Source organism: Canis lupus, chromosome 7 (assembly GCF_048164855.1).
Source record: "Canis lupus baileyi chromosome 7, mCanLup2.hap1, whole genome shotgun sequence".
Lineage (NCBI taxonomy): Eukaryota > Metazoa > Chordata > Mammalia > Carnivora > Canidae > Canis > Canis lupus.
In genome coordinates, this window is record NC_132844.1 from 70,619,568 (window position 1) to 70,639,020 (window position 19,453).

The 19,453-nt window shown below is 33.6% G+C and overlaps 1 protein-coding gene across 2 annotated transcripts in view; it reads left to right on the plus strand.

Moving 5' to 3' along the window:
* Nucleotides 1-18,288, plus strand: part of LOC140637268 (butyrophilin subfamily 1 member A1-like) — a 73,453-nt gene extending 55,165 nt beyond the window's left edge. For both annotated transcript variants that reach the window (XM_072833595.1, XM_072833594.1), the window contains exons 4-11: nt 4,012-4,029; nt 7,287-7,307; nt 7,452-7,472; nt 7,615-7,635; nt 15,707-15,733; nt 16,207-16,233; nt 16,781-16,807; nt 16,983-18,288. In XM_072833595.1, the coding sequence (XP_072689696.1) occupies nt 4,012-4,029; nt 7,287-7,307; nt 7,452-7,472; nt 7,615-7,635; nt 15,707-15,733; nt 16,207-16,233; nt 16,781-16,807; nt 16,983-17,506 (686 nt within the window). In that variant the 3' untranslated portion in view covers nt 17,507-18,288. The remainder of the gene's footprint in view (nt 1-4,011; nt 4,030-7,286; nt 7,308-7,451; nt 7,473-7,614; nt 7,636-15,706; nt 15,734-16,206; nt 16,234-16,780; nt 16,808-16,982) is intronic.
* The last annotated feature ends 1,165 nt before the right edge of the window (nt 18,289-19,453 follow it).

Here is a 19,453-nt window from a genome sequence, read left to right on the forward strand (position 1 = left end):
TCCCCCTTGGATGCTTTTTTACTTCTTTATTTTTTTCTGTCTTCCCTCCTTGATAGAAGCGCGAACTCTTCTCACTGTAACATTCCAGCTGGTCTCTCTTTAAATCTCAGGCCGAATTCGTAGGTTTTCAGGATGATTTGAAAGTTATCGTCAACTCCTCTCCCAGGCGCCGCCAGCGTCCTCCGCCACCGCGCGGGAAGCCAGCTGCTCCTGGGCTGCGGCCACTGCATCCACCGTGGCGGGAAAGCAGGCCGCTCATTACTATACTTTTGCAGTATATTTTGTACTCATGTTGTGTGATGCCTCTTGTTAGGTTTTCTGTTTGTTTTGTTTTCATTTTTGGTTTTGCTCAACATATCTTTAGCTATTCAGTTTTTTTGTTGTTCCATATGAATTTTAGGATTTTTTTCATAGAAATAGAAAAGAAATTGGAATTTTGATAGGGATTGCATCATATCCATAGATTGCTTTAAGTAATATGTACTTTTTAATAATATTAAATTTTCCAATCCATGAACATGATATTTTCTCATTTGTGTCTACTTAAATCTTTTCAACAATTTCTTATGGTTTTCAGTAAAACATCTATAACTTCCTTAGTGAAATTTACTCTTAGATATTTTATTCTTTTTGATACTACTGTAAAGACATTAGTTTTCTTAATTTCTTATTTAAATAGTTCACTGTTAGTGTATAGAAACACGACAGATTTTTATATGTTTACTTTACATCCTGCAAATTTATTGAATTTACTAGTTCTAAACATTTTTAGTTGGTCTTTGAGTTTTTCTACATATCATATCAAGCCATCTGCAAACAGAATGTTTTATTTTTTCCTTTCAGGTTTTGATGACTTTTTTTTCTTGCCTAGCTGGGACTTCCCGTATTATATTCAAAAGAAGTGGTGACTAAAGGCATCCTTCTGTTGTTCCTGATCTCATAGGAAAAGCTCTTAGCTTTTCACCTGTGAGTATGAGTTTAGCTGTGTGTTTCTCATTTATGGCCCTTATAAAACCGAGGTACATTTTTATGTACCTAACTTGTTGAGAGTTTTTATCATGAAGAGGTGTTGGATTTTGTCATGTATTTTTCTTTGCATCTATTGAGATGATTACCTGATTTTTATACTTATTTTTGTTAACGTGGTATATTATGCTTATTGAGTTGCATATGCTGATCTCCCTTCATCCCAGGGTAAAACCCATTTGATCATGGTTTCTGACTTTTATTATATGCTGTTGAGTTCAGTTTGCTAGTTTTGTTGAGGATTTTTGTATTTATGTTCATCAGGGATATCGACCTAGAATTTTCTTATAGTGTCCTTTTCTGCCTTTATATGAAGATAATGCTGGCTTTGAAAAATAAAATTGCAATTGTCCTCACTTCCTCAATTTTTTAGAGGAGTTGAGAAGGATTGACATTAATTTTTAGCTTAACATTTGGTAAAGTTCATCTGTAAAATTATTAGGTCTTGGGCTGTTCTTTATGAGAGGGCTTTGAATAGTGATGCAATCTCTTTACTCATTATTGGTCAGTTCAGACTTTCTATTTCTTCATTTTTCAGTCTTCATATGTATGTTTGTAGGAATTTATTCATTTCTTCTAAGTTATCCAATTTGTTTTTCATAGTGATCTCATGATCTTTTGCATTTCTGTTGTATCAGTTGTGAAGTCTTCTCTTTCATTTACAATTTTATTCATTTAAGTCTCCCATTTTTTAAGATAGTGTAACATCTGTCAATTTTGCTTATCTTTCCCAAAAAACCAACTCTTAGTTTCATTGATATTTTCTGTTGTTTTTCTTGCTTTTATTACATTTATATCTGGTATGATTTTTTATTATTTCCTTCCTTTACTAACTTTGGGTTTAGTTTATTATTGCATTTCCTTGAAGTTTCAAGTTAAGTTGTTTATTTAAGATCTTTCTTCTTTCTTAATGTAGGCACTGATCACTAAATTTTCCTCTTAGGACTGGCTTTTGCTATTTCCCTTATGTTTCCATATGCTGTGATTCCCTTTTCTCACCATTTTTGAGAATATCTCAAGAAATTCTGTGAGTTTTCTTTAGTCCTCTTTGACCAATTGAGTTTTCAGGACACGTTGCCTACTCTCTTTGTATTTGTGAATTTGTTAACTTTCCTCCAGTTATTGATCTGTAGTTTCATATCATTGTGATAAAAAATATACTTGATATGCTATCAATTTTCATAAATTTGTCAAGACTTGTTTTATAACCTAACATATGATCTATCCTGAAGAATGTCTCTTGTGCACTGGAGAAGGATGTGCATTTGGTACTATTGAATGGGATGATCTATATATGTCTCTTAAGTCTGTTTGATATAAAGTGTAGCTCAAGCCCAATGTTTCTTTGTTGATTTTACATCTAGATGATGTATCCATTGATGAAAGAGAGCACTGACATCTGCATCATTCTTGTTTATTTCTCCTTAGATTTTTTAAATCTCCATAATGTGGATGGTTTCTTCCAAAGTGAAAATAACACAGCTGTTTTACAAATATTTCTGCTTTTTTTTAAAGATTTACTTTATTTATTCATGAGACACACACACACACACACAGAGAGAGAGAGAGAGAGAGAGAGAGGCAGAGACACAGGCAGAGGGAGAAGCATGCTCCATGCAGGGAACCTGACATGGGACTCGATCCCAGGTCTCCCGGGTCTCCAGGATCACACCCTGGGCTGAAGGCAGGTGCTAAACCTCTGAGTCACCTGGGCTGCCCTATTTCTGCTTCTTCAATTAATTTTCTCCCTTCTTTTTCTTTCTTCACTCTCATTCCTTTCCTATCAATTTTCTCTCTTATTTTCTTTAATTTTTTATTTTATTTTATTTTATTTTTATTTTCTCTTTTCATTAGTTTACTTCAATATGATAATGGTCACCATCATGACATGGGGAAAGTAAAGCTTGGAGACACAGAAATAATTGAGAATAAGTAATTGAAAAGAAAGTAGAAAGGGAAGAACAGAAGGATGAAGTGAGGGAGGAAGGAAGAATAAAATTATGACAATACCATTTACCTTTAACATTTTTTCTGGTTAAATACTCAAACTTCTTTAGTGATTATTTGTATCAAATAATTATTTGTGAGGATTAACTGATAATTCAATTGGATACTCTTACAATATTTTCTGAAGTAAAAAAGTGAAAGTGACCAGAGCTGAAAAAAGATTTGTATGTATTCATTGGAATTATTCACTTTCTAACTTATTTTTTTAAAGATTGATTGATTTGAGAGAGAGTCAGAAATAGCTAGAAAGCCCCCAAGTGGGGAGGAGAAGGAGAAACAAGGTCCCTGTTGAGCAGAGCACCTGACACAGGGATTGATCCCAGAACCCTGGGATCCTGACCTGAGCCTGAGGCAGACGCTTAACCAACTGTAGTCACCCAGGTGTCCCTTCTTTCTAATTTCTTGCGATGAATTACAAAATCATATACCAAGAGTTGACAAAAGAGTACTACTTGTTACTATGTAGCTGTATATATATGTACATATATATGTATATATGTACAACATATGTTCATATGAATAGACATGTAATTGGTGAGATTACATTTGTATGGATACACATATATAGAGAAAGAACATATGTTTATATATATGTGTGTGCATGTGTTATCTACAAATACAGAAAGGTATATATAGAGTTAAAGAACATGTTAGAGTAAGAAAGAATAATAACATTATAAAAAAAATCCATAAAATGTAACCACTAGAAATAATATTCCTCATTAACTGTATAATTCACTAAAATCATCACTCTTTCCTCTGCCTTTTTTTAGTTTCTGGAGAACATTATGTAAGTCAAAATGAGTTCTCCTGCTAGCAAGGTGATGACTGTGTGTCTGTGTGCGTGTGTGCCTGTGTGCAGCATCCTGTTAGTTTTTACTTTACATTCTTAATTTTTAACAAATTTTAATTTTCTTCATTTATGTTTACTTTGATATTTATGTTAATAAAACATTAATTTTTTGTTTTGTTTTTCAGAACTTGAGAAAAGTAATGGTAAATATTCTGACAACCCTTTAGTCCTGCACTATGATGCCTCTCATCACTGGCATTTCTTGCCTTTTCACTTGCATGCCATCCCTTTGCTTCCCCTTCTCTTGAATGTCTGCTTTCCCTCCCCATTGTTTGGTTTCTGCACTTTTCCCATATTAGGTTTCCTTTGCTTCTGTTTTCCTGTCTTTTCCATCTTTTCCTATATCTCTCTTTCTTTCATTCTATGCCTTGTCAGTGTGTAAAAATTATGAAGTTGGTGAAATAAAGGAATTTATCCAACAACCACATGGTTTTCGTTCAATTACATTTATTGACAATACTTTACTTAAGTCCTTTATCATGTATTCCAGAGAGGGGTGCTCATTACTATACAAATGATACTTCCTCCATCTTTAAGAGATGGACGAGCACTCCAAAGTTACTGAGTTAAATCGTTGATCCCTTTTCCTTCTGTAAATTCTGACGTTATTCACTGTCAAGTGTGAGACTGAGGCTCACTCTTTTATTGCCATTAATCATTAGTCAACTCTTTTATTGCCATTAATCATTAGTCAAGTGTTCTCATGTGTGTAAGTACTTTTAGATAATTTTGCCTGGTTTTTTTCTTTCCAGCCATTATAATTACACTTTTTCTTTACATTTTAATTTACCCAGGGATTAATTTTGCAAGCGCCATCCTTTTGAATCTTTGTACAGGAGTTTTGTTTCTCAAGGAAATTTCATTGATATTTCTAAATCTGATTTTTTTTAATGTGAGTGACATGAGAATCTACTATCCAATGTTCCTACCAAATTCTCTAATAAGACCCTAAAATAGTCATAAAGTTTAATATCTCTTCTTACCTATATATTTTTCCCATTTTATTTATGTTTTCACAAGGATTAGAATGTAAGATATCATCTGAATTTATATAGCAAAGATGTTATGAATAATCCTAAAGATACAATTATTGGTGGCTAAGTGTCATTATTGCATGCTTACTTAACACTTTTGGAAAACCTATCTCACATATATATGTTGTGCTTTATATTCAAAATGGTACAAGGCCAATGCAAAATGAATAATTCGGCACTGGCTATCCCAGAGAAAGTCCTATGTACCATTTCACTGGGTCTTCTTTCCTTTTTTTTTTTTTTTTTTAAGATTTTATTTATTTATTCATGAGAGTTCAAAACTAATGGCCTAACCTTACGTTGGGGTAATATATATCTGCCAAACAAAAATACTATCATTCACACATGCATTACTAAAAAAATTTACCTCACAGAAGTGATTTACCTACATAAATCAAAGAGAGAAAGAAGCAGATGGAGAAGCAGGCTCCATACAGGGAGCCCAATGTGGGACTGGATCCCAGGACTCCAGGATCACGCCCTGGGCTGAAGGCAGGCGCTAAACTGCTGAACCACCCAGGGATCCCTGGGTCAAATTTTCTTAAAATAAGTGCTAAATGTACTTTTTAAAGGAGTGAGAATGATAAACTAAAATTACCTATTGTTGGCGAAAATGCCTTTGGAGCTTAATGTTTCCAGTTCTCAAAAATGTCAGTCAGTTTGCACCAGAAGGAAACCATAGAAGTGTTTCAAGTTTTTCCCTCCTCCCTTCCTAATATTAGTCTTTCTTTTTGCATGAATTGGTTCATCTTCTGTGTTTAGATAAGTAGGTAAAAAGCAAATTTAATTAACTTATTATTCTGTGTATGTCTTTGTTTTATCTAATTCTTGTACCTTTGTCTTCAACTCTCCATCATCATCTTGATCAACTCCAAGATACACATATTTTTCTTGATCTTCCTTCATTATTTTATCTTTCCAGCTAAAGTTTGCAGTTTTGTTTTATACTTCAACTTCCCTCATTATTACTTCCATATGTTTTTACCCTTTGATTTATGTAGGCAAATCACTTCTGCTAGGTAAATTTTATTTATAAGGCATGTGTAAATGATAGTACTTTTGTTTGTCAGATATATATCACCCAACGTAAGGTTAGGTCATTAGTTTTGAACTGAATTCTCATCACGTAATGCTTTATTTTCCTTCTTTTTAAGTTATTTGGTTTAGAAATAGTTAGATTTTCTTTCCACCAATGGATAGAGGTGATAACAACCCTGTTTTTCTTATGAGGAAAATTAGACCAGGAGGTATATAATTTAAGAATATCTAAAACTGGGAGATAGAGATAAGGATTTATAGGTGAAGTGAGGATCCAAACAATGCAAGAAAGATGGGAAAAGAGTCAGGCAGAGGAATTAACACCAAAAACAGTAGAGGTTGAAGGATTTTGTACACGAGAGAGCTTTTCTCAACACTCACTGTTTTATTTTATTTTATATACACTATGCTCAACTTAAAAATACATGAAGGTATTTCTATAGCACTCAGGATATTTATAGAATTCTTATATTACCATTAACACATATTTTATTTCCCTCAAATCAATTTCAGCATCAATTTTAGTCCACTTATTTCTCCTTTGTTTATAAGAGATACAGGTGCTAAGCAATTGGTGCTTAGCAATATATGTTAGAATGGGGGAGAAAATGGGTTAGAGCAAAGCAATGTCACTCAATTCTTTCCATTTCTTCTGAGTTCAACACTAAAAATTCAGTGTTTACCAAAGCTTGTTTTAAAAGTTCTATATATTGACAATTAAGTTATAGCACACTTGTTAAACTCAAAGAATTAGAAACCATAAGACTTACAGAAAAATCTGTGTCCACACATTACAGCCATTCATTTCTCGATGATTTTAATATCCACAAAAAAGACTTTTCCAGGATTTATAGGTTGATTACTATTTATACAAGTTTTGTTTTCACTTAATGACAACTTGCTTATGTATACTTGTCAAAGTAATTGACAAAATTATAAAATTAATTTTAAAAGACCACTACCAGTAAAATATTTTATAAAATTATCTTATTTTATTAAATACATATTTTGGTCCAAACCTTGAATTCCCTAAAAACCTAAAACCATCTATAAGGACATAAGTGTGGGATAATATTCTAGGTGGCCTGACACTTCAACATTTGTATAGTACTTACTTATTTCAGAAAATTCACTCATTTTCCTCCTTTATGAGGATAAGCATGTGCTCTCTTGCAAATTTTTCAGGTTTTTTGTGTGCTTTTTGTTTACTTTTTTCTCATTATGTTCATCCTAAAAATTTATGTTGCATTGGCAATTTTCAACTCATCTTACTTTTCCATATTTATTCCCTTTCACATTTACAAAATTTTCTCCATTTTATTTTTCAGGAGCACTTCTGGAAGAAATTGGTAATTATTTTCAGACTCATATTCCTTTGGTGGTCCATTTTATTGCAATGATTGTTGCACTGCATTGGAAGTTTTCCAATCATCTGACTTTTCCATATTTATTCTCTTTCAAATTTACAAAATTTTCTCCATTTTATTTTTCAGGAGCACTTCTGGAAGAAATTGGTAATTATTTTCAGATTCTTATTCCTTTGGTGGTCCATTTTATTGCAATGATTGTTGCACTGCATTGGCAGTTTTCCAATCATCTGACTTTTCCATGTTTATTTGCCTTTACATTTAAAAGTTTTCTCCATTTCTCTTTCAGGAGAACTTCATGGAAAAATTGGTAAATTTTTTCAGACTCACATTCCTTTGGTAATGTATTGTATAGAAATGATTTTTTTCTTGGCATTTTCTAATTCTTTAACTCATTACCCACCCCATCTTTGCTCTTCATTTTCTTGAATTTTCAATTATTCTCCACTTTATTTGTGCTTCCTGAAATTCTCCAATATTAATGTCCCTAATCATTCTCTCTCTCCACCAGTTTCCTTTCCTTTCCTTTATTTGCCATATATTCTTCGTCTTCTATCTTCCAGATACTTATTATAATTTCATTTTAAGGTTTGTGAGATGCAAAGGACTAGGTTAAGAAGAATGTGCTTGTTTGAATACAAGATATATTCTAGAAAACACCATTTCACTTTGATTTTCCCACATGTTATTTGAATTGGAGTGCCCTGTACTGTGAATATGAAAATATCCTAAATCTGAAAGGATCAGATTCCAAAGTTTCTGAGTTAAGTTTTTTTTTCTTCCATTGGCCTTTTAAACACTCTGAACATACTGTATTCATGTATAACCCTGAGACTTGCTATTGAACTCCCCTTGACCATATTATCAAGTGATCAGACCTATATAAATATTTTTACATGACTATAACTGGGTATTTTCTCACTCAACCATACTTATTACTCTTCTTTCACTTGCACTTTTATCAGTTCAATTAGTAATTCAATAAATTGTTTTTGGGGATCTTTATACATACATTTTTAAAAATTATTTATCAGAGAGAGAGGAGAGAGGGGCAGAGGAAGAGCGAGAGAGAGAATCCTCAAACAGACCCCACACTGAGCGTGGATTCTGATGTGGGGCTCAATCCCAGGACCCTAATATCATGACCTCCAAAATCAAGAACTAGATGCTTAATTGACTGAGCTACCCATGTGCCCCATGCAAGCATTTTTCATCCAATTAATCTCATTGATACTATATCTCTGAAGTCTAAGGTTATGTTCTAAGATATTTCTACACCAATTTCAGTATCTCACCACAAGAATTATTTAAATCTTCATGTCCCTACATATCACATGGTATTCAATGATATTTATTCAATGGAATGGATTTCATGTGATTCCTTAAATAGGGAATGGACATGACTTGGCCATTTTGCAAAAACAATCATTAGCAGATATAGGGCTTTAATCATATCTCATTTCTAATGTTTAGAAAACCTTTCTCATATATATGTGTCTATATGGTTTCTCTCACATAGGAGGAAGGCATAGTATAACTCTGGTGAGAAACAGAATCTTTCTGAGAACCCTGTTCATTTGGCTTCCTGGATTTTGCAACCATGTTATTTAGTTAAGATGATCTTCATTCAGCCATGAGTTAACATAGTCAAATAAAATAAGGCTGTGAATTAATCAGTGGACAAAAATGTGAATAGAGGCACCCCAAAACATGACCTCACATTATTTATGTGAACAATATTTCAGTATCCCCTTTTACAGTATTTGTGGGAACTTTATATGATGTAGCTACTGCAATACTGAGATTTAACAAATATATTTAAAGCAGCTAATGGCCACTCTAAAGCTAACAAACTGGATAAATAGGAACCAAAACACTGTGAAAAGGAAGAAGAATATTTTTATAAATTAAACAACCAGAACTAAACTCCTAAAATTTTTGTCAATTCATTAAATTAACTCTATTCTCCTATCCTTTATTTACCAGTGAATATCTCTAGAAAGCAGTGATCTCTGCACCCCTGTTGTATGCCTCTCTGAGTGTTCACCTGAAATCTTATAGGGTTAATTTAAAATAAATTTTTCAGCCAATTCAAATTTTCTTTGTGGTTATCTCCCACCATTTGTACATTGATCTTTCCATTTGTACTTTTGTTTTTTCACTATGACTACAGGGAAAAATATTAATTTTTGATATTCCATTACTTTTGATCTCCTTCAAAATGATAGGTTTCTTGGGTGTCTGTAACATTTCCTGCATTTTAATCTGTATGCCCTCCATTACCACCCCTCTCCTTGATGTATACTATTCCTCTGCCAACATGCAGGTGACACATGGCAAAAAGACACGTGAAAAGATGCTAAAGATTAATTATCATCAGAGAAATACAAATCAAAACTATGGTGAGATACCACCTCACATTGTCAGAATGTCTATAATTAACAATACAGGAAATATCAAATTTCACAAGAATGCAGGGAAAAGAGAACTCTCTTATGCTGTTCATGGGAATAAAAACTGTTGCAGACAGTCTAGATGGGTGTTCCTTGGGATCCCTGGGTGGCGCAGCGGTTTGGTGCCTGCCTTTGGCCCAGGGCGCGATCCTGGAGACCTGGGATGGAATCCCACGTCGGGCTCCCGGTGCATGGAGCCTGCTTCTCCCTCTGCCTGTGTCTCTGCCTCTCTCTTTCTCTCTCTGTGTGACTATCATAAATAAATAAAAATTTAAAAAAATAGATGGGTGTTCCTCAAAAAGTTAAAAATAGAACTATGCTGTAACCTAGTAATTACACTAGTAGTTATTTACCCAAAGGATACAAAAATACTAAAAAAAAAAAAAATACTGATTTTAAGGGGCACATGTACCCCAATGTTTTATAGCACATTATCATCAAGAGCCAAATTATGGAAAAAGCCCAAGCATCCATCAATTGATGAATGAATATAAAAAATGTACCTGATTTCACTGATATGTGGAATCTAAGAAAGAAAGCAGATGAATGTAAGGAAATGAAAACAAAGAAGAGAGGCACACCATAAAAGGGACTCTTAAGGGAAAAATGGGGGTTGCTTGAGAAGAGGTCGACATGGCATTGGGCTAAATGGGTGATGGGTTTTAAGTAGTGTATTTGTTGTGATGAGCACTAAGTGTTATATGTAAGTGACGAATCATTAAATTCTATTCCTGAAACTAATATTGGACTATATGTTAATTAGTTGGAATTTAAATAAAAACTTGAAACATTAAAATAAATAATAAAAATAAATAAATAAATATTGGCAGAAGGACTAAATGTCTTAAGAATATTTCAAAGTAACATCTTAATTATGAATTATTTTATGTGGACAAAAGAAATAATTGACCTAGGAGGTTTCTGAAAAAAGCCTAATATAATCATTCTAATTTTAATATTCTCTCTTTATAATGACAATTTTAATTATATTGTTGATATTTCGGGAATGGGATTTAGGAAAATATCTTTTTAATGTACATTCTAGGTGTCATGTGACTACCTACAATGTACAGGTTTGGACAGATGGGTGCCTTTACTGTATTTTTTTTTCATCACAGTTAAGTACCTTTCATATATATATACATACATATACATATTTTCATTTTATCTAAAATAGGTGATATTCCAGTGAAGGAGGAATGATTGATATTGTGAATTCCAGATGAAGACATGTCCTCCCTGCTCTCATAGTTTATTTACTAATTTAGTTCCTTTTGAAGGAAGGGGTAGAAGGATGTAAAACATTGCCACTGATTGGTGAAATATCGTCTGGAACCTCAAGGTTCCAATTTCAACAAATACGAGTCCACTTGGACCACAGAGTAAATTAGGAAACAAGTTCCAATTTTTGATCTCCTCCTTTCCTGACATTGTGTTTTCATTGGAATAAACTGTTTTTTCTTCCTTTTATTTTAGAGGAGAATGAAAATAAAACAAATACCAGTAATGTATTCCATTGTGTACCTTGTCATTTTCTCATATATTTTTTGTACCCTTGCCTTTGTCATAATGATCATCTACCTCAATTCAAATGTATACATCATTTTATGATTTGTCTCAGTATCTTACCTTTCCAAATCATCGTCTCTTCCTATCAATATTTCCATTATTGTCTCTTTCATTTGTCTTGTTTCAATCAAGGAGGCATCATCTTTCTGACAAATGAATTCATTAGTAAGATGTGTGTAAAGCTGAAATATTTTTAAAGTTCTAATGTGTTAGTTTTATCCAAGAAGGATTCACTTGATTTAGAACCCTCTTCATTGCTTCCTCTTCCTTTCCTACTATGTAATTTAGAAATGATGAGATTTTTCTCACAAGATGGGTATGAGATGACATTATTTTCTTTTTTCTGTGAAGAAAATTGTACTAACAGGCATCTAAATTTAGAAAAGTTACAATGTGGGAGACAGAGATGAGTATTAATAGATGTTTTAGACTATCAAATACAAAGAAGATGGAAAAAGGACTACACAGTGGATATACATGCCAAAGAGATTTCCTCCAAGAATATAAGGCAAGGGCAGCCCCAGTAGCCCAGTGGTTTACCGCCGCCTTCCACCCAGGGTGTGATCGAGTCCCACATCGGGCTCCCTGAATGGAGCCTGCTTCTCTCTCTGCCTGTGTCTCTGCCTCTCTCTCTATGTCTATCATGAATAAATAAATAAATAAATAAATAAATAAATAAATAAATAAATCTTTAAAAAAAAAAGAATATAAGACAAAACACCCCAGATACCGAAGCAAACTTGAAAAAAGAAAAGCAAATTGGAAACATGATTCTGAGCTTCAAGTTATATTACAAAACTGAACAAAACAGTATGATGCTGGTGCAAAAATAGATACATAGATCAATGGAACAGAATAGAAAGCCCAGAAATGATCCCACAATTATATGGTCAATTAATCTTTTACAAACAAAAAAGAATATCCAAAAGAAAAAAGACAGTCTCTTCAACAAATTCTGTTGTAAAAACTGGATGGCAACATGAAGAAGAATGAAACTGGACCACTTTCTTACATCATACATAAAAATTAATTGAAATTGAAAATGGACAAAAGACCGAAATATGAAATAGGAAACCATTAAAATTGGTGAGGGGAACCAAGTCAACAACCTCTTTGACATCAGCCAAAACTTCTTTCTAAATGTGTATCTGAGGCAATGGAAACAAAAGCAAAAATACTGGGACTTCATCAAAAGAAAGGCGTCTGCACATTGAAGGAAACAAACAAAAAGTGAAAAGGAAGAAGATATTTGCAAATGACATATCTGATAAAGGAGTAGTGTCCCAAATGTATAAAGAATTTATATGACTCAACACCAAAAAAATAAATAACTCAATTAAAAAATTTGTCAGAAGACATGAATAGATGAAGAAGACAAACAGATGGCCAACAAACACATGAAAAGTTGCTCAACATCACTCATCATAAGGGAAATACAAATCAAAACTATAATGGGATCCCACCTCACACCTGTCAAGTGGCTAAAATCTAAGTAACAACAGGTGCTGGCAGGGATGTGGAGAAAGGGGAACCCACACGCATCGTTAGTGGGAATGCAAACTGATGCAGGCACTCTACAAAACAGCATAGAGGTCCCTCAAAAAGTTAAAAATAGAGCTACCTTATGATCCAGCAACTACACCACTAGATATTCACCCAAATAATACAAAAGTATGAATTCTAAGGGATACATGCACCCTAATTTTTACAACATTATCTACAATAGTCAAACTATGGAAATAGCCATGTGTCCATCAACTGATGAATGGATAAAGAAGATGTGAGATATATACATATATATCAAATGAAATATTACTTAGCTATAAAAAGGAATGAAATCTTGCCATTTGCAATGATGAGGATGTAGCTAGAGAGTATTATGCTAAGCAAAGTAAGTCACTCAGAGAAAGATGAATATGATTTCCCATATGTGGAATTTAAGAAAGAGAACAAATGAACATGGGGGATAAAAAAGCCAGAGAGAGGTGATCAAGAAACAGACTATTAAGCATACATAACAAATTTTTGGTTACCAGAGGGTAACTCATGGAGATGGGCTAACTAGATGACAAGGATTAAGGAGTGCACTTGTGATGAATAGCTGGTGTTGTATGGAAGTGCTGAATCACTAAGCATACACCTAAAACTAATATTACACTATATATTAACTAATTTGAATTTAAATAAACTCTTAAAAAAGAGAATGTAGGACAATTAAAAGTCCTACATACACAAAATCTTGGAATCATATAAATTGTATAAGGATATGATTGTATCCTTTCAATTACTGCTTTTTACAAAATGTCAATTTAATAAGTGAGCTAATCTTTTGAAATTTCCACGGAAGTTTCCTAAGGGATGTCAATAAAGCATAAAGCCACATTTTAGGGAAAAAATAAAATGAGTGTTTAAAACACACTCTTCTAACATTTTGTTTATACAATCAGCATTCATTTTCCTCTATAACTCATCTTAAAAATTTCATTTCTTCCAAATATATGAGTCAGTAATCAACATACATTATATTTTCTGTTTGTTTTTAAAAGATTTATGTGCTGAGAAATTCTCTGCTTAATTGTAAATTACTGGAAATAGAAAGATTTTAGTTAAAGCTCATAACTTACTACTTTGACCTTCTGAAGTAAATGATAAAATCCAAGACGATAGATTTTTAAAGCTATTTTGGAAAGTCCTACCAATTAACAGCTAAATTAAAGTTTGTTAAAGTCAAAGAATTAGAAATAATTTGAATTGCAAATGATTATACCCAGTCTCAGTCAGTGACATTTTCTAAAAAGACCTTTTCAGGGGCACCTGGGTGGCTCAGTTGGTTAAGCGTCTGCCTTCAGCTCGGATCATGATCCCAGAGTTCTGAGATTGAGCCCCACTTCAGGGTCTCTGCTCATGAGGGGACCCTGCTTCTCCTACTCTCTCTCCCCTGCCTCTCTCTGTTACTCTGTCTCTTGAATAAATAAATAAAATCTAAAAAAAAAAAAAACATTTTAGGATTTATACATAGTTTACCACTAATTATACAAATAATGTTTTCACTTAAAGGCATCTTATTTAGCCTGACAAAAAAAAGAATTTTCAAAATTAATAATCTACTTCAATAAGCTACTAACAAGTTAACATTTCTTAGGAAATTATGTTATTAAATATATATTTTGGTCTAAACTTGAATTATTTATATACATAAAACTGTCTAGAAGACAAATATGTTAGATGAAATTCTAGTAATTCCTCTTTCCACATCTTCATCATTCTTCTCTTATTCAGTTAATTGTCGAAAAATTGTTCTCACTTTTCTAAGATAAAAATGTACTTAATTGCTATTTTTTTCATGTTCTGTTTCTTGGTTTTGGGTTTGTTTGTTTCTGATTGCATTTATGTTACCAATATGGTGTGCACTGAAAATTTTCAACTCATTTTCATTTTCTTTGTTAGTTTTCCTTGACATTTACTGACATTTACATGAGTTTTTTTCTTTTTGAGAAGGACTTCGGCAGGAGCTTGGTAACTTTCTTCTGGCATTCTTTTTACTGATGTCTTCCCTAAGAATATTTTTTTCTTTGCTTCCTTTCGTTCCTTTGATTTATTCTTAGGCTTCTATCTTCCAGATGATTGTCATAATTTCATTATAAGTTTGGTGAGATGAGGTGATTAGGCTAAGAAGAAGTGGTTTTCTCCATTTAATAGAAAACTGCCCTTTAAATTGAGTCCCCCAACATGTGTTCTGAGACAAAGTGCCCATCATTTTGTATATAATATTGCCCCAGTTCTTAATGGATGGGTTCAGACTCCAAAGTTGCCAAGTGTGAGAAGTTCCTCCTTTTGGTGGCCTTTTACACACTTTGCATATTACTGACATCAAGTGAAACCTTGACACATGAGAGTCTCCTTCTCTTGACCATATTTCAAGTGGTCCAAGGTATGTAAGTATTTTTGGATGCTTTGCCTGCTTACTGTCCCTTTCCAGTCATAGTTATTACTCCTCTTTCATTTTTACTTGAATTCATTTAATTATTAATTCAATAAATTGCTCTTCCTTCATCCACTTTTTTCACTCAAAATTCATTGATGACATATCACTAAAGTCTAAGGCAATTTTCTAAGATATTCCTACACTGATCACATAAGAAGAATTATTTAAATCTTCATGTCCTACACTGTATAGTATACAGATTGTATTTTGCAAATTGTAGTGAAGTTTTTACATGGAATGTACTTTAGAGATTCCTTTAATTGATTTTGAAATGAATTTTGCTTGGCCAATATGCAGACACAAACATTTAACTGTGTCTTCCTTAAGATGTTAACATCTATAACATACATGTGTGTTTATGTCTTTTCTCTCAGCTAGGAGGAAGGCTCAATACAAGTTCGGTGAGTAATGCTTATTTCTTGGAAAGCTCTATTCTTCCATCTCTTGGGTCCTTCCTGAAAGTAGCAAAATAGTATGCAGAAACACAACAAAAATGTCTATGGTTGCCAAAGAAGCATCTGTAGCATTAGCTTTCTAAATTTAAAGAGTTTTAGTAAATTCTCTCAGAAGTGCAAACTTCAATTGATTCAGTATTTCTTCCTCCTTTCCTCCATCCTTCATCTTGATTTTAGGCTCTCTCTTTCCTGCTCCTGCTCCCTTGTCTTGCTTCTATATTGCTACTTGGCCTACACATGATCTTTTTTACTATGATATTTGAAAAAAAATGAAATATGAAAATAATACAGAATTAAAAGAGGAAGCCCAAGGATTTTAGAAGAAGAAATGGGACAAAGGGAGAAATGGAAAAGACAATAAGAGAAAACAGGGAAGGAAAAAAAGTAAAAAGTTTCCTTCTTTCTCTCCCCCGCCCCAGACTGGAGGAAGGCACAATTATATGCTGGTAAGTGATATGAACTCTGATACAGAAAATCCTACTATCGAAGATATTTTAAATCAATACCTACTGTGTACAAAGCAATGTGCTAAAAATCAAAGCAACTCCAAAGCATGCATCCATGATCTCAGTAGATTACTCAATGTTTTAGTAGATAACAATGTGTTATCTACTTAAATTTTAGCAGTTTTGTTATTTTTGAGCACAGGTTGAGCATAGGTAGAGTGGTATTGTCTGCTAAAAATCTGAGAAAACTAAAACAAAAAATAAGTTATTTGATCAGATTTGCCATATTCCCTATTTCCTTTCAACAACCTAAATATTTAATTGCTATTTATCCTGAGGGAACATTATATAAAGAGAACATAGAGATGTATCAGATCTTCAAGTCAAACACAATTTAGCAAAAGGTAAGTAGATATTTAAGGTTATGGTTTCCTTCGGTTGCTCTTATTCCTAAATTAATCCTAGGGCATTTATACTCATTGTATTCTGGTGAGACAAGCAGCTATGTTTCAGAGGATGAGATCTCATATACATTTGTTCCTTATAGATTGGAGGAAAGAATTGTTCCAGGCTGGTAAGTCTATGATGATACAGGAGGGATCCTGCTCCTTATGGGCCAGTCTCAGGAAAAGATGGGCAGAGGGGAGTTACATCTACTAAGGGCAAAAGAAACCCTCACAGAGGGGGAAACCTCTGGCTCAGGCCTACTGAGATCCTTCCCAGAATAATAATAGTCCACTTGTCTGCAGTAAATGTGACCCTGGATGCAGCCACTGCCCATCCTTCCCTCCTCCTGTCTGAAGACAGGAGACAAGTAACCTGGCAAGAAGAACATCAAGATCTACCTAGCTCCACCCAGAGATTCCACTCCTATCCCTGTGTGCTGGGTCAACTGCACATCAGCTCTGGGAGAGCCCACTGGGAAGTTAAGGTCGAGGGTGCACTTTCCTGGGACCTGGGAATTTGTATAGATAATGTAACAAGGAAGGGGAGCATCACAGTGTCCCCACAGAATGGTTTCTGGGCCATCAGGCTCTATAAGGGAGAGTACTGGGCCCTCACCTCCCCAGAAACCTGTCTTACTATAAGAGAAAAGCCCCTCAGTGTGGGGATATTCCTGGATTATGATGCTGGAGATGTATCCTACTATAATATGACAGATGGATCCCACATTTTCTCCTTTACCCAGATAACATTCAGTCGTGCTATAAGACCACTTTTCAGGCTTTGGTCCCCCGACTCAGGTTCCCTAACCATCTGTCCATGGAGGTAATGTTTAATTCATTTATGAGAATTATATGAGAAATATATGAGAAACGATTATTTTTGGCCCCAGTGATGATTATAATTCTCTCCCAAGGAGATGCTAATTGATGCTTAATTGTAAATTACTGGAAATAGAAAGATTTTAGTTAAAGCTCATAACTTACTACTTTGACCTTCTGAAGTAAATGATAAAATCCAAGACGATAGATTTTTAAAGCTATTTTGGAAAGTCCTACCGATTAACAGCTAAATTAAAGTTTGTTAAAGGCAAAGAATTAGAAATAATTTGAATTGCAAATGATTATACCCAAGGAGATGCTAATTGATATTTTCCTTCATCTTACTGATCCATTGTTATGATTGTCTGAGACACAGACTGTGATTGCCCCTCATATCAATTCTCCCTTCTTCCAGTTATAGATGTTTTCATACAATTACCTTGACCTATGACATCCCCATATGAACATTAGATTTTTTTACCTTCACTTGCTGCATGTGACTAATTGATGGCTGGTGTGTTATAAACTAATTATTCTGTATGATTCCTGGAATGTACCCTTAAAAGAAAATTGTATTCTTCTTTTCTTCTTTACATTTTCTTCTAACTGGAATGTGTTATGATGAATGGAACTGAAAGAACATTTGTGACTATGTAATATGACATGAATGGCAGAGAAATTAGAATAGACTTGGGTTTTGGGCTTCTTTATGGACCTACTCCATTATGTAACTTCAGAATTCTTTTCTGTGTAAAATAAACTTTTATATCTTTAAGACATTTATATATTGGATATTTGTCATTTGTGATTGAATCTATCCCTGACTGATGCACTCTCCATTTAAATATGACAGCAAAAAAAAAAAAAATATATATATATATATATATATATATATATATATATATATATGACAGCAGATGACATCCACAACTGAATATTTAGGTGGAACAGGAGATGTGAAGTTCAGTGCTTGATTACTTGGCTACTTACACTCTTGCATTTCCTTACTTTTGCATTCAGTTTAATTAATAATCCCACCTTCTTTGGAGCACCCTTGTGGCTGAGCCAGTTAAATGTCTGACTCTTGATCTCAGCTCAGGTATTGATCTCAGAGTCATGAATTCAAGTCCTGTGTGGGGCTCCATGCATGGCATGGAGCCAACTTAAAAAAATTATATTTTCTTTAAATTTCCAATTCTACTGTCCCCTTATTCTCAGTGTATGACTGTATTCGCTCTTTGAATGAAGAAGAAAGAAGGAAGAAAAAGAAAAGAAGAAGAATATATATATACATATGTTTTTCTTTCTTTACAATTTTGGGATCTAGTTTCTTCTAACATACAGAAAAAAATACAACCAGGACCTAATATATCACTCTGTTCTAGCCACTTGTTTGATTATATTCTCTTTTTTCCCTCTTTTTTCTTTCTTGGTTTCATAATCTCTTCTGATTTGTCTAGTGTATGTTTTGTGGAGTCGTGGTTGATATTTTTGTATTTTATTCTCTGATTCATCTATTCTTCTATGGAAAAAATGAGAGGACAGGAAAACTCACCCCAGAAAAGAGAACAAGAGGCAATACTAACTGCCAGAGACTTAATAAATATGGATAAAAATAAGATGTTGAAGCTAGAATTCAGAGTAATGATTATAAAGATACTAGCTAGGCTTGAAAAAAGCATAGAAGAGAATCCCTTTCTGGAGAAATAATAGAACTAAAATCGAGTCTGGAGAAATAAAAAAAGGTATTACTGTGTTACAATAAAAAATGGAGGCTCTAACTGCTATAATAAATGAAGCAGAAAAGAGAATCAGTGATAAGAAATATAAAATGATAGAAAATAAAAATACTGAGAAAAAGAGAGATAAATAACTACTGGATCATGAGGGGCGGATTTGACAGATCAGTGATACCATAAAGTGAAACAATATTAGAATAATTGGGGCCCCAGAGG